The sequence below is a fragment of the Ornithodoros turicata genome, chromosome 1 (genome assembly GCF_037126465.1).
Source record: "Ornithodoros turicata isolate Travis chromosome 1, ASM3712646v1, whole genome shotgun sequence".
In the NCBI taxonomy this organism is placed as follows: Eukaryota; Metazoa; Arthropoda; class Arachnida; order Ixodida; family Argasidae; genus Ornithodoros; species Ornithodoros turicata.
The window spans coordinates 153867449-153883709 of NC_088201.1; the positions used below are offsets into that span (position 1 = coordinate 153867449).

General features: G+C 44.4%; 1 protein-coding gene across 1 annotated transcript; it reads right to left on the reverse strand.

Moving 5' to 3' along the window:
- Positions 1-4376: 4376 nt before the first annotated feature.
- Positions 4377-15490, reverse strand: LOC135371281 (uncharacterized). Its single transcript, XM_064605387.1, has 5 exons — positions 15316-15490; positions 14934-15258; positions 6273-6563; positions 5791-5988; positions 4377-5003 (listed from the first exon to the last, which is right to left on the reverse strand). Exons 1-5 carry the CDS (start codon positions 15390-15392, stop codon positions 4659-4661), a joined length of 1236 nt encoding a protein of 411 aa, XP_064461457.1. The 5' UTR covers positions 15393-15490; the 3' UTR covers positions 4377-4658.
- Positions 15491-16261: the final 771 nt, after the last annotated feature.

Here is a 16261-nt window from a genome sequence, read left to right on the forward strand (position 1 = left end):
TATGTGAAGGTGTATGTTGAGCGATGAAGCATGTGTTACTTAGTGCATCGTGAGAACAAGAACGAAAACACAATGTCCGTGTCATTTTTCGGGTTTGCGGAGACCGAACCCCTAAAACAGTTGTGGGTAGCCATGCAGTATTCATCGTCCTGGATAATGCCTCAGTGCAGTAGATAAGTAAGTGTTGTTAAGTTTCGACCTGGTTCTCGTCACAGATTTGGCCTACACATCATAAACATTTCTCAGGCGCGTCTCTCTCAGTTACAGCACCAACACCTGCATAGAAAATGTTACAAGCTATAAAACAAGCTATTAATAACATAAGTTATTAAACAAATCGCCAATCCCAACTGGGTCAAGTCTCACCTGAAAATCTCACTTTGCACCTCAAATAAGCGGTGAGTGTTGTTGTGTCGTCTTGCACAATTATGACGTCGGGAACAAGAGTGACATCACGGAGAAACCGATACCGTAGGCTTTCATTCATTTTCTCTAAAACAGGGAAGCTTTCACCCTTTCTATTTTACATGGATGGTATACGCGTGGAGCACAATCGAATGGAGTCGCAATCCGAATACCATCCGGAGGCCCGGACTGTCGCTTTAAAGGGACGCGACCCTCGATCCTGCTTTGCATTCAAAGGGAGGCAGCGAACATGTGCCCGTTCGTGGAACCCAGCGCTCTCCTTCTGATTTGTTTCGGTTACAGTCTGTCTACCAATGTCTTGATGACATTTCTCTGGTAGAGCTCTATTCGAACGCTTTGCGTCTTACTCCTTGTGGGCGCACAATGGTTCGGCTTCGTTTCAATGGTGGCGGTTCTTACATCCTGAATAAAGTACTGTCATTCATTGAATATCACGTTTTATGGCAAAAAATACCATGAAGGAACCGGAGAGAAATCAAGAAAATATCTGGACATGAGTGAAAAGCGCGTTAAAAGTAACTTAGAACTTCACTTAAGTTACTTTGGCAAAGTTACGTGAAAAAGCAACGAGTTCCTCTGAAAGTTACCACGGCGCAAAAGTACCGAGTTGACCCAGGGTGAAGCTTTCCGTCCTGGTTTTCAAAATAAAAAAATAAAATAAATAACATTTAAAAAAACGCTCAGATGTGAACAACTTTGAGTATCTGTTTCTGAAGTTCTGCATTATGTGTCGTGGTTTGCTTCTCAACCTGTGCACAAGTGGAAGTATGAGAAGATACAAACGATGCATTTGGGGCAGATGTGTATGACTGGTCGTTCATGTCTGTGAATGTGATTTTCGTCCGGCATTGTGTGGACTGGATATTCATTGTATATGGACTGCAAGAAGAGAGGACGAAAATGTGACCGAAGAGTAGATCGAGTATGTTTTTCTAAATCATAACTGCACCGTATGTGGTGTATTCACACTTGCAGGAAAAATAACATCACCTTTTTGTACCTTTGATGTGGTGTGCATGCTTCTCCTAAATGTGTATCATCAATGGGGGCCATAATATAAACAGTCTTGTTACATGCACTTTTCTGTTCCTATTTCTTTTTATATTCACTATAATATATGCAAACAATTAACAGCCTGCTTACAGCTGGGACACCTTTGCAGTAGAAACAAACATTTGGTATCTTGTTGTATTGTTGACTGATTTGATGAGCCACATACCTTAATGAGTACGTCCCAAGCAGCTTTAATAACGGAATAACGAGCAGAGCCCGTTGGTTGAATGTTGCGCATTCATGTATGCACGGTGCAAACTAGGATCCCTTCATGGTGTTTTCTAATGCTCGACTCTTGAACATTATGCTCTTTCACGCGTTCGATCCCGTGAGGCACCTGGCTACTCAGAAGCATCACGAGGCTCTAAAAGCTGTGCATAGTTTTGAACGCTTAGAGAAACACAGGACAGCGCTAACACCGTGTTCGTGCTGTGGAGCCGCGCTTGTACTGTCCTGTGTCTTTTTTTTTCTCACTGTCTCCCTCTCACATCTTCAACTATGCACAGCTTTTAGTGCCTCGTGAGGCTCCTGAGGAACCAAGCACATCACGGAATTGAACGCATGAGACATCATAATGTACAACAGTGGAGCATCAGGAAACACCAGGGACCCTGGTGTGCAACACCAGAGCACACACATCAGACATAACACCAGACACATAACACCAGGTGTTAAAGTGCTACTCCAGGCTTAGAAAACATCGTTTATTTTATTTGGTCCGTAAAAAGAAGGTGCCTCAAGGATTCTGTACGCGAAATTTCAATCCTGTTTACAAACGTGGATGGGACCAGATGGGACGTGGATGGGAAACCAGGATGTTAAAGTGCTACTCCGGGCTTAGAAAACATCGTTTATTTTATTTGGTCCGTAAAAAGAAGGTGCCTCAAGGATTCTGTACGCGAAATTTCAATCCTGTTTACAAACGTTGTCCATTTGTCAATTTTTGAAGATCTGCTGAGCCTCCACAAGTCTCGATGAAGCAACGAGCGAGTTACGTGATCATCAGCCCACAAATTGCCATGATGTCACGTTCTGGAAAGGGCACTCGTCTCCTAGCAACAACGCCGGCGTCCGGGGAGGGACACGTTATGGAGAAGTCATTTGAGGCTGATCGAAAGAGGGGAAAATGGGAGAGATGTCTTCCCCCTTCTTTGGGTTTTCTCCAAGGTCAGAGCAGTCGGATGGTATGTCACGTGGGGCTCTGCTAAAGGAGTGAAAAAAGTGAGCGTACCCGGAAGATGCGAAGGGCAACAGCGTTGCCAAATGAGAGCCGGGCTCTCCGTCGGAGAACAACATGACGTCACAGTTCTCAAAAATAACAATTAATTGTCTGTAGGTTTCGTGTCACGTAGAGCCAAAATATTTTGCAGGAATGTAAAGTGAGACAAGAAGATTTCAGTAACATAACTTTGGTAGGATTCTGAAGATACGATATTTAGTCCGTAGTGGCACTTTAACATCAGAGAAGAAAACACCAGGAATGTCCCAAATCATAGCCACTAAAAACAGCACCTGTTGTCGGACACGAAAACGCACTTTGCCGGCCTCTCGTATAGTCGAATATCTTTAGTTGATGCCGATGACGGTATAGCTAGCAGTTTTGTGCTGTGTTGACTTGTACTTGTTCGCGCCGCTGACGCAGCCGCCGATGGTAAAATGGGCATGACGCTGCCGCAGGTCAAAAATCTAACGGCGCACACGCCTACAGTAACAAACAGCCGTAATCCGTTACTGAAACCCTGAGATCGGGTAAAAATAGAGACACGACACGGACGCCGCTTCGGAACGCCATCTCCACATTCGCCCACAGTATACCCACACACCAGGCACTGCCACACACGTGCCACGTGATGTACTATGGACTACAAGCGTGGGTAGGAGCGCTCGGCGAAAAAATCCGTAGCTAACGGTAGCAGCGGAGAAAGTGTTGCCAATAGTTTTCCGAATTGCGCCTGTTGTCGTAGGCTAAAAATACGCGACGTTCCTCCCGCTCATACAATATGGCTGCCTCCGGGCGGCTACATTGACGAGAAGAAAGAGGCCCGTTCAAGTCCTTTGCTCTCCTCAGATCCTCCTCTCCGCATTTCGTTCTAGCCTTTCTGTGCAAGATCTCTATGATCTATTGCGAACGCGAGCATAATCTAGGCTAACCATCTCGCGGGTCGTAGGCAGCTGCAATGTGCGCTGTCTCGTCGGGGTAGATGCAGAGCAGGTGCACCATGCGTGCATGCACCGTGCACCCGAGCGTAAACCAGACATCCATAGATATGGCCTGTATGCGAAGTTTTGCACACGGTACGGCGCGACTCGCCGGGACGCTTGGTAATGCCGGAGGAACAGACCACACAGGGGGAGGGAGAAAGGCTAACAGACGACGCACATCACGCAGACATTCTTACAGCTTACAAGCTACCTGTCTAAAATGCGTCACGTAGTATTCTAGTATTGCCTTATACATGTCCGCTAACCTGGATCTGGCGCCCACTCTTATCCTCGGCGAACTTGGGTCGCCACAGTCTCAAGGACGGTTATGACGTGAATGATGGTCTCAAACAATGGGTGCTTATATATCAATTTGCGGTCCCTTTAAATCAATACTAAAATCTGCGGAGCCGCAATGGCTATACGAAAAGGAAAAAATGATCAAAAGTGGAAATGACAGCTCTGTAAAATGCCGCCGACATGTATTTATAACAGAATCGCCAAACCCCACACAGGAAAATATCTGCACCTTGACAAAAAGTTACTGGTAAGATGTAATTAAGTTAGCTATGTGTGGACACACTTTGCGACAAAAAGGAGTGTGAAGCAGGAATGGTTACTGCATTTTAAACTTTTTTAAATGTTGCAGAAGCACATCAATAAATCACTTCTCTAAAGTGCATGGCACTCTACGAGCCGTTTGACGATTTATCGCGTAAAAAAGGCGAACATTCGGAAACATTTTGTCGTTACGGTAAACACAATTGGGCTTCAGCGAACTATGGCCACTTCCTGCCCACCTATCACTCCACGGCCGTGAGCAAGAGCCCATTTTGTTCCAATATGATTGGAACAAAATCGGTTTGTGCAGTATGATTTGTTTGGCTGTCGAGGTTTCAGACCACGTCATACGATGATACACAGAATTGTCAAAGGGCATATAGTAGGAGCATTAACACTTCTGTCCATTAACATCATCATAAAGGCCTGCCGTCATCTACGCTGATGTCTGGGAGGGAACTTCGAGAAGTGAGGGATCGTGCCCGTGAATGAAGGTACTCTCGTGAATGAATCTCGCAGCTCGTTTGACTGGCAGAGCCTGGAACCCTTTGATCCGGAGGGAAGAGCACGGTGGGCTTGTACGTATTCAGCTTGAAATATTCTCCCATGCAACAAAGGACGGCAAGGAAGACGAAGCTGCAAACGATGACCACGATCCGAAGAACGAAGTTTGCCCGATTAAGGCCTCTCTTCCTACAGCCGCTGCCGTAACTGTAGAAGCCTGGAGCGCAGGTGCACACTCTGTCCACGCATATGGCGGGCTGAAAACATTGGGTTCCAAAATTAGCGACACTCTGCCATCCCTGTGGGAGCAATTTTGTTTGGCCAGCGGCATCTTGAGAGTCACTGGCGAATAAAGTGTGTGTTTCGAACGCAATCAGTAAGGTTTTTACTCGGACACACTCCTAAACGAAGCTGAGCCACTTTCGTGCATGTCAGCGGAATCGACATATCTGGGAAAACGCTGGGTCACGCTAACGAACGCTACAAAAAGTTCTCCTCCCAGAATGAGAGATTGCTGTGAAACCTTCCTATTGCTCGTGCTCAATGCCACATGTCAGATGACTAAACCAAAATAAGAAGCAAATCAGCGCGCTGTCTCTACGCACCGTTGGTCGCGCGTCCACGTCTTTGGTCCATTGAATTGAAACTTTATTTCACATTGTAGCAAGTACAATGTGGGAGGTCCAGTGCAAAAAGCTGCAAGCAGCAGCTTGACAAGGCTCTGGGTTGCCTCTGACCGTAACAGCTACCAATAAAAAATATACACGGAACACACAAGGCACACAATGTTCATTATGTCACTTATCAAATTAATCCTATCTACGCTAATGGCTAACACAAATGGAACAGTAGTGAACATAATAGACACAGTTAAACAAGTAACATTTGGCGATTTTGTTTGTGGGAGATTTTTGCATCGATTTTGAATTTACTTTTCGATTTGGAATAAATTGTTGCATTACACCGCCCCTTTAACGATACATTCTAGGGAACTGCTTTTTATGACAGGGGGCTTTTTTGAGCGTTGATCTCGAGCGAACTGACCTCGACGCAAACCCGGAAGTTGTTGCAAAACTCATCTCGAGCGACGTGCGTGATGCATCCCGAAGAAGTGTTCTCATATCCGTCCTGACAGACGCATCGGTTCTTTTCTGTATCGCATTCGAGGCTGAAGCCACTGCACTGGGTCTTGAAGTAGCAGAATCCGTCCAGGACATGGTTGCGTATGCACTGCTCTAAGATCTGTAACAGAGGAACGCAGAATAGTTTTTTACTCTTCGAACCACTGTGGCTTCGAGACCTTGTCTGTGTTGTCTTTTTTTTTTGTCCTCCAGTATCGCGTTTTTAAGTTATGCGATCGTAGCTATGTTTGTGCCAACTACACATATGGGAATGCACGGAACACTCGCTGTGTTATAGCACGATGTTACTCCGCAATACTCCGCGGTAAGCATGAAATCTTGAATCGTTGTCAAGCGAGCGTTCCTGGCAGTTCCCGTCACCACGTCGTCACAGAATGAACATACATCATGAAGGTTGGCGTTGCCGACACATTCGCATCTCGGTAGATCTTCCAGGCCAAACACGCAATTGACGTCCTGGCCAACGCAGCGCGCAGAGTGACCACACAGTGAGCCCATGTTTGAATGACCGGGAAAGACGGCATTTGGTGTCCCGTCGGGCATGGTGTAGCTCTTAACTTCAAAGGCACTGCTCAGCTGGTAGACACTTCGGGTCTCCTTCCTCGTGGTCACACGGCAGCTGACGGTGTGCGACCCAAGGGAAGCGACCAGGATGCGGAGTGCGCTGTAGCGCATCTGCGGAAAATTTGAGTGGTTTGTACTCCATTTTTATTAATTTTTAATTTTTTGCATAAAGGGCCACTGCAGACTGCAGAACTCTCGTGTCTTCAGAGTACTACCGAATAGATGCAATTACAATCCACGTATGCTGTACTGCATTCTCGAAAAATTTGCTTCCTCAATGCGACGCGGGCCTATCCTAAAATTACTTTTTAGTTTGCAGAAGCATGACGTCATGCGCTGCGCAATGTCCCCGCGCGTGGCAATATTGCTTGTCCCGGGTCGGTTTCTGTTTCCTCTCCCCGCAGGTGTTAACAATCTTCTCACGCGGGGAGGAGAGGGAGCCTGGCGCTGCTGTTAAAGGTCAGCTATGCCGATATCCCAAATAGTCGAAACGGTTGGGATATTCTGAAAGCCCACATCCAGCTCTCCCCAAAATGCACCTTCATTCTCTCAGTTCGGTACAGTACATATGTCAAAAAAATAGATAATTCATTCCGAAACACACATGGGCGCAGCCATTTTTATGACGTAGATGCACCCGAACGGGCATTGTGACGTGTACGCGCCTTCGTACTTGCCAGTGGATTTCAGCTACGGCTTCTCGCGGCTTCACGTATCTGTGCTTGAAGATGGCGGATAGCCGGGTTCCACCGTTCCGCAATAGTAAACAGTGCAGCAGCTGCGAACTCATTCGCGAACCAACCTCTGTGCGATGTTGTGACTGGAATTCGTCGTTTGTGTTTTGTGAGCATGTACAATTTGTATCAAGTCTCGTCTGCGTTAGCGCCTTTACAGCACTTGCCCACTGTAGAGACTGACGTTTCGACAGCCGTGTTAGCAAGAAAATGCCGACAGCGTTTTATTCCTGCAGGAAAAAATTGTGCTGTGTATTTGAGAAACCGCATACTACTATGGGACAAGTTTTACGTACGATTTACAATGTGCAACAGCGTCGACGATGGTATGTAATGACGAGAGACGTAAAACGAAATACAAATCACATTTTAAACTTTTTGTGGGATTCTGTGCATTTTCCAGAAGCAATCTTTGAATCACACCCCCACGCTGCGTTGTGTGGCACGCTACAAACTACTGCATTTTATGTCTAACATCTGGATATTGTTTGTAATGAACACCGTCGCACAAAAACATGCACACGAAAGCTCCAGTAGCCATGTGGTTGCACACTATGCAGACGCAAAAGAAGTACCAGAGCACATATTGCCACTTAGAAATTGTGTTTTTAGAAATATGGTGTCTGAAGAGTTAGAGCACAGCATATATACTAGAAATCAGGTGCACCTTATCCTTCTGTAGAGTGCTCTTTCAATTCACAACTCAGCCCATGGGGTGTAAAAGTGTTAGAGGCAATTATGTGACTTGTCGTCCCGGGTGACATCACTGGCCATCCTCGGAATTAATTCCGTGCTCAGGAATTATTGTACAAATCACTTTGTATGTAGGACATGATAAGCAATATGTAAGTTGCAACCTTGTCTGCAGCATTCTCGATGGCCTCTTACCTTTGCAGTTTCAGACACGTTACCAAACCATTTAAAAAGGGCACACTTACAGGGGCCATGTAATTTGAGTTTTTAATTTATAAAAATATAAGTATACAATATGTAATATGAAATTTATATAAAATAAAAATAACATTTATAAAAAGAATTTATAAAAATAAATGAAAAGGCTTCATGGAAGCAATCCATTAGCATACCCATTGCACACGAAGCACAATTATATATGCTTGGACATCATCTAATTAATCTTCTGAACCATATGTGTGGCTGCATACGAAATTTTTTATGCGCATGCTCTACCTTCCTATTCCTACATGTGCACACGAACAACAGTGAATATATGTGAAGTGGCAAAAAGCAACGCTAGACTCTACCATCATTGTGCCCCTTTAACTTTTCCACATTTATTTCTGGTCAACAGGGAATATCTCACTAGAAAAGAAGACATTTGTGCATTGTTTGGCAAGCAAATAAATATATTTATTTACATTTTCCATCAATCAACAATGTTGTGACCTGGTGCAAATATTAATGTCAACAAGGAAAGTACTTACAAATTATTCCTATGTGCTCAAATGCAGATATGACAATTCTGTTTTTGTACCTCAGCACAGTACAGTTTCAAAATTAACAAACTGCACAGCATCAGCAATCTTAAAGTAGCTCAAGAGGGGAGTCACATAAAGCTCCAATAATAGACTGTGCAAACAAAGCTAAAAAAACAAAGTACTTCAAAAAAAAATCTGAATAATTGGTTGTAGTTGTGATATGTACTACTATGCACAGTTCATGAATGGAACATGCTACCTCATTGCATTCCCTCCATGTGAGCACTAGCACAGGCAGCTTTTTAGGTTGCTCTTTTCGTGTTTTTCTATTGTCTTTTTTTGTTTGTTGTTTGTTTTTGCAATAGCAAGCATGGCCATAGTGAAACACAAGCAGCCAAGGACAGGATGAGACATCTGCAATGCGACTGCTAGCTCTCAACTGATATATTTATTAGCAGACTCTGGAATATACACATATATGTTGCTAAGCAAATGACAAGTTAACCAATAGAATAACAGACAAGAAAAAAGGGTTATATATCTTCCACTCTCCTCATTCTATTTCACAGGCAGCCCTAGTATCATTCGGAGTGTGTCCGTGCGTTCCCTTTGAGATAACGTATCTCAGACAGAAGCAAATCCAACAGCAGACTGCTTACACGTGCAACTGTCTTGTATTTCTCTAACCACTTGTTATTTAACCGCTGCCTTGAGCTGTGTGTTCTGGAAATTTATGCAGCATCCAGAATCCCTGCAATGTGTTGCCATGTTTCTCGAGGGCATCAAAAGTCTGTCCTTGGCTGCCTGTGTTTCACTATATCTCTCAGATACAAACTACCCCATTTCAACACAGTAGAAAACACAGATTTGTAAATAGCATCTGTTGATTGCACTGTACATACCCCTCATATAAAGGATCATAGTGGATACTACATCTCGTGCAATAATGTCAGAAAAACAAAAAAACTAGATTTGAAACCACTCTTACGTCGTAGTAGTAGTATTTGTGTGAAGCTACGCAATTCCTGTCCTGCAAATAATTTAAACGATATGTTTCATCTGCCAGCGTGATGATCCCCTGAAAAGTAATTCACACTTGGCGGGAACTACCGGTTCTGAAACCTATCCCTGACATGTGTAGCCATCAGGGAGGAAACCCAAGGGCTGCGGTGGAAAAGACAAACACACACGGGCTATGTTCTCAATGTGTGTCAGCTGCTCTGGCTACTAAGAAGAACATGTTCCAAATTAATATAACATGACTTGACATCATACGCCGGCGAAAGCTAACCAATAAAATTAGTAGTTAAATGTACAATACGTAAACACTTTCCATAACATGACAGTTCCCTTTCTGCATTTATGCGCTACCATTTAACCCACATAAACAGTGTACTGAATTTTTTTTATAGCATTACACGTCGTTTGACAGAACTTGAACAGGATTACATAGCACACGATAGCACACGATAGAAGTAGAGTGAACATAATGTGCAGAAAAAATGGCTAGGAAGCAAGTGAGCTGGTGAAGATGATGCATATGTAAAACCTCGAGACTAGGGAACACAGAGGGACGTGTTTGTGTTTGCCCCTTCGTGTTCCTAGTCTTGGGGTTTTACATCATGCATAATGTGCAGCCTTCCATTCACGCTTAATGGCCGTGGCAGTAATGCATGAAGGCCACTGCTAAGTTGTGTTGAGAAACACCACTTTATGTTTGCCATGTCTAAATGAAACGTACCTGACCTGATCCAAATTAACCGTTCTGAGTCTGGAACACACAAAGAGAAAAACGCAACACACGCAACAACATTAACAGATAGACAAATGAGCTGTGGCGAGCTCCACCTTGGGACAAAGTCAACAAGTAATTCACCAAAAGTCAATGAGCGCTTGAAGTGTAACATCTCTGACTGGTAGCAGGACGGTCCACGTTCAATTCCTGGTGCTAGCACTGACTGGCTTTTTCATGAATTATTTGTTGAAGTTTCAATGTACTTGAGAACCATTTGTCAACCATTGTATCCTCATGAGGTGATGGGGGTTTGTCATCTCAAAGAGACTCCCTTTCTGACATGTGTCCTTATGGATGCTCATCACTGCAGAAAAAAAGAAAGAAAAAGCATTTAATGACAAGAAATGGATAGTCGTATTTACTCTATAATGATTGTGCACAACAGAAAGAAGACTTTCCCACAGAAGGCTGTACTTCTTGAGGTCTAACATCAAGTTACAAAATTCCAGAATATATGACACGTTGTAAGGTAGAGAATAAGTAGAGTTATTGAGTTGTCGAGTTCAGTTGAGGGGGGAGTTGTACCCCCTTTTTATTTTATTATATATGATTGTGTAATTATTTTTATGCCTGTGGCAACCCTCGCTCTCTACATTACAACATGTTTTATATATTCTGGGAGTTTGTAACTTCATGCTAGACATTAACAAGAGCAGCCTTGTGCACGAAAGTCTCGTCTCATTAAAATTTAGATGCTCTCAACAGTCTTCTTTCTGTTGTGAATCTCTGTCGCAGCATACCTGCACATTGCTGTTCTACGTACTGTGACTTTGCAGTAAGAGTATGGACTTTGGGTAAAAAGACTACACAGCACTGCTCAGGTATTTTTGCCTATCAAACAGTATGTATGTATGCAGTATGCACACAGTATTTGTGCACCAGACCCACTAAAAATGTAGTGAATGTGGCATTGCCCACGGTAATGCACCAAGTTCAACACAATTATTGTAGAATCCAGGTATTTTAGCTTACATGTCAAGCCAGTACCACATCCAGTGTGAAGTTGTGACAAATAAATAGTTTCGGTTTTTGTAAGCTCTCAGAACACAGACAGTGAATTAATAAGAGTAGACAATGTTAACATGAATGCTGGGCTATTCTTCTATTAAAGGTTCACAGATAGTAAAGGCACCTTCCTCAATGGACGTTGATGACACTGAAAATTCTAACACGTTATCAGAGGCGACATCAGCTTCTGTGTGTCAAAGGATTGTATGTCCAACAGTAATCCAGCTAACAGTAACAAAAATGTGCAAAAGACAAATTAACTGAACTAATGTAACGTACTTCTATATCAGACAGTGAAGCTTGTAACAGCCCATCCACAGGAACCAGTGTCCAGACAGCAAAAGTGCTTGAACTGGAAGATAGCAGCTAATCGGAATGGCGACCATTGTTTTCCACCCAGAAAGCACAGGTTGTAACTTTGAGGGCAGATTTAAAAGTGGTGTCAAGATGTCTGCATGCGAGTGCACATGAAAAGTTGAACATAGGTGAATACTCAAATTATAACATCACACTGTCGTACCTGTTGGTGGAGGTAGACAACAAGACGTGCCAGCAATTTCTTCATGCACCAGATGCAAGCCAGATCATGCTTCATTTCCGCCTTCAGCGTGCACCTGTGACAATTCAGAAGTTAGATTATCAATACTATTGTGTTGTTAATCGTGGTTATATCAGAGTAAGCGCAGTAGGACAGCTGCATAATCGATTCATTAGGCTTGCTATTTTTTGTATCTGAACCTCGACTTACCTTTTTTGCTCTCGTTTTTTGCCTTGATCCTCCGTGGCACGTTCAAAATGTTGTGCGTCGGGCACCTCAGATTTTCATCCGACGATTTCGTGCCGATATTCCAAATTGCCTCTGGAGTCGCGCGTAACCTATGATAACATTCGTTGACGAAATCCTTGCAGTGGAAATTAGCAGGCACCACTGTCAGCCAAGAGCTTCGCACTGCTTGGTCTTTTGGCAGCTTATAAAAGGTAACACTTGAATGCTCCGATGAATTGTTCTAACAGCGTAGCACGTAGCACCGTCGCATCTTCGACAACTTCGCCGTGGCATATCGCTCCAGCCCATAAAAAGCAAGGTCAGAACAAGGAAGTGCACTTTCCAAACGACGCCGTGCCAAAAAAAATATTCACATGCTTTGTTTCCGGCTTAGCAATAACATAACAGCTGTTCGCTTATGTACGATGCACAGAGGACGAAACGAAAGAAGCCAAGCGGCCAAGCCAAGAGTCCATGCCAAGCCAAAGACAGATAAACCGAGAGCAGTGACGTCGGTGCGCCCGTGCGCAGGGTTTGCCGACGGTCTGACGGCCGGGCATGGGAACTAAAAAAACTGTTTTCTAAAAAACTACGAACAGTTGGAGCAAGATATTTCGCACACATATTCAGTGTTAGGTAATGAACACACAGCGCGAGTATCGCTCAGTTCTGCGGCACTTCAAAATCGGCATATCTGACCTTTAAGCGAGAGACGGCGGAGTATTTAGGGACATCACTTGCTCTTGGAGAATTGTGGTCTTTTCCAAGAATTAGTGAAAGCGCGTTATATTCGCTTGCAGCATATACAGGGTGCCTCACGTAACGTGTCAAAAAATAGTATTTACAAATCTACACGGCGGAAAATTAAGGGGTCAACGGTATCGACCTTCTGAGACTTTTGCCGTTGTGTGAGAACACTTATATGAATTTTTCGCCATAGGAAATTTAATTTCCCGAATTGACGTCCGGAAATTGCCTAGTCAACCTAACATTTTTTCGACAGATTCGCGAAAATAGGGTCGTGTTTAGCCCACCACGGAAAAATTCATTTTGTGCTACAAAAGTAAGGGTTGTTTTTTTCTGACGCGCGTACGGCAATGGCGCACGTCGGTCGCAAAGATGCGATGACAGGAGGACATACCCCTGCCCAGATGATTGACAGAACACTACAAAAAACAAGAGGAAAGGGAAAGGAAGAGACATCGCGATAATAATTTGAGGCTACATGGCTCCCCATTGGTACAGGGCAAGGCATGTACTCCTGTCATCGCATCTTTTTGCGTCCGATTTCGTGCACGGTTCAAATATACGCGTCAGAAAAAGCCGATTTTCCCATTTTTTCCCCCGCTCCTTACTTTTATACTACGAAATGAATTTTTCCGTGCTGGGCTCAACCCTACCCGTGCTTTCCGAATCTGTCGAAAAAATGTTAGGTTGACTAGGCAATTTCCGGACTTTAATTCTGAAAATTAAATTTTCCATGGCGAAAAAAACAAGTGTGTTCTCACACGACGGCAAAAACTCTCTGAAGGTGAGTACCGTTGACCCCTTAATTTTCAGACGTGTAGATTTTGAAATATAATTTTTTGCATGTTACGTGAGACACCCCACATATTTTGCGCATTGAGCCGTCGAGCAACTCTTTAGTCCCTAGTGGTGTCAAAGCATCGTTATGCCCAACAAACCGTAGGGTAGCACTATATACGGGGTGGTCCACCAACCATGATGAAAAACATAGGCCCGGGAGAGACATGCGGTCCTTTTTTTTTGTTGCCAATAACTTTTGCCACGTATTGGTAACATTGTTATTTCATTTCAGTTGACGGAAAGTTACTTTCTTGAATTGAATTCCGAAATTTTCCTAGGCAACCCAACGTTTTTTTTTTTTTTTGCGGAAATCGGTTCCTCGTGGATAATCTCACTCGTAATGCATAATTAATAATTAATTCGCCGAAAATCCGTGCAAATGAGCGCTTTGCTCCGCCTCTTTTTTTGACGGCTTAGTTTGGGTGCAAAGCTGCAAAGAAAAGAGGTTACATTGAAACGTCACACGAGGGGGAAAGGGTTACAAGCCATACCCACGGAACAAACACGCGCGGTGAGTGGGCAATCAGAGCTATCCTATAAAAAATGAGGTCACCCGAAGGCTTGTAGCCCTTTCGCCCTCGTGTGGCGTGTCAATGTAACCTCCGTTCTTCGCAGCTTTGCGCTCAAACACCGACCCGTCAAAAAAGAGGCGGAGCCAAGCGTTCATTCCTACGGATATTCGGCGAATTTATTTCGGCAATTGCCACTGCATCACGAGTGGGAGTATGTTCTATAGTGAGTAAAATGACCACGGGAACGCATTTTCGCAAAGAACACGTTAGGTTGCCTTGGGAAATTTCGGTGTTATATTCAAGAAATTAACCTCCGTCAGTTGAAATGAAATAAAAATTTAACCAATATGTGGCAAAAGTTATTGGCAGAAAAAAATCCGTTAACCGCATGTCTCTCCAGGGTCTACGTTTTTACTATGAATTTCTATCATGGTCGGTGGACCACCCTGTATAAGTTTCATAGGTGAAGGTGTACGAAAAATTTGGTAATAAAAAGCTCCGCGTACGAAGGCGTCTTGATGACTGACGTCAGCGCCCTGGGAGAGCAGCTTACATCAAAGAGCTGGATATTAACAAACCTCCATTCTCTAGTGAGACTCTCAGTACGACAGCAAACACGTCCGACGGAACACAGTAGGCTTACCTTGTAATTTCTGGATGTGATGAGGATGACATTCTGGTTAGCGTCTTCAGCAACTTCGTACAAGTCTCCGGATGGCACCTCCTCTTGGTTGACAAGCCATTGGAAAGAGACGTCTTCGTCAGCCACGAGCGCCATACAGACGAAGCGTGCCCTGTCTCCCTGGTGGACGACGCTCCGTGAAGTGTACAAGCGCAGGTCGAGAGGCGTCCCCTCCAGAAGATACTTGTCCATGAAGGTGTCGTTCCCTGAAGACTCTCCACATCGGACCGATAAGAGCAGCAAGAGAAAGGCAATTTCGTATCGGTGCTCGCTTCTCGTTTGAAACCTGTCATGAAACATCCCTTTCACCAAAATCTCTCGACCTCACGACCAATGCACCCACCTGATGTGATACTGTCCCATAGAATGGTTCGAGATAGTAAGTGAACGTCTCAAAGAGCACAATTGATGCTGTGACATCCACGGAGCTTAGGCTTCTATCTCACAGTCACAGAGCGTTCTTCTTCTGCTTCGTGGCACGGAGAATTCTCGCGTTTTCTGTCTCGCGCATACTTAGAGCCACTTCGCTTCTCGTAGGCAGGGACCAGACTGTAACACGTAAAATCTTTTATCGCCGCTTTCCCGTGGTATAGATTCATCAGCAGCCCATTAAAAATGAAAAAAAAAAAGAAGAAGGAAAATTCAGGTCGTGGAACTTTGCCGAATAATAGAAGGTGATTTCGAGAGGAAATGGCTTACATTGCCGATTTATACTGGCTGTTGGCGCAGCAGTCCCTCTGATATCAACAACCAAAATATTCCCGAAAACCAGCGTTTCGTAAAACCAGTCGCTAAATCGTAAATCCGTAAGCCGTGACACCTTCCCTAAAACGATACCCACTGGACCATAGGGTGACTCCAAAAAGGAAGCAGTGAACTCTCCGGGATTCCCCTTCCGTTCGCTTTTTTTTAATGCATTTGGACTTCGCTAACATATGGAGGCACGAACGAAGGTACGGTGCCATTTCTGCTTCCCATGCCAAATGGAACCATTTTTCTCTGGAATACGCTAGTAGTATAGATAGGTGGTTAGTACGGTGCCTGGTCCGATCCCCCACAGCGTCTGGGCCGACTTTTTTCCCGCGACCGGCGGGTGGCGCTCGGGTGGAGGCTCTTACCTGTGGGCGGAGCGTGGCCGGAGGGCTGCGTGCGCGCTTACACGCTCTCATTTTTTTCGCCTGGGCCGACTTCTTTCGTCATTTTTCAGCCTGGGCTGACTTGAATCGCAATTTTTCCCCCGCTACAACAGGTGTGCAGTGAGCAGTGTACATGCAAAGGATAGCCATACG

Bases quoted from the DNA above. Each gene is read 5' to 3' on its own strand.
- LOC135371281 (XM_064605387.1), bottom strand. From the start codon at position 15,392: ATGTCACAGCATCAATTGTGCTCTTTGAGACGTTCACTTACTATCTCG. The intron at 15,259-15,315 runs GTGGGTGCATTG...GTTTCATGACAG, and splicing joins ATGGGACAGTATCACATCAG to GTTTCAAACGAGAAGCGAGC. The intron at 6,564-14,933 runs GTAAGCCTACTG...AATTTTCCGCAG, and splicing joins TCACATCCAGAAATTACAAG to ATGCGCTACAGCGCACTCCG.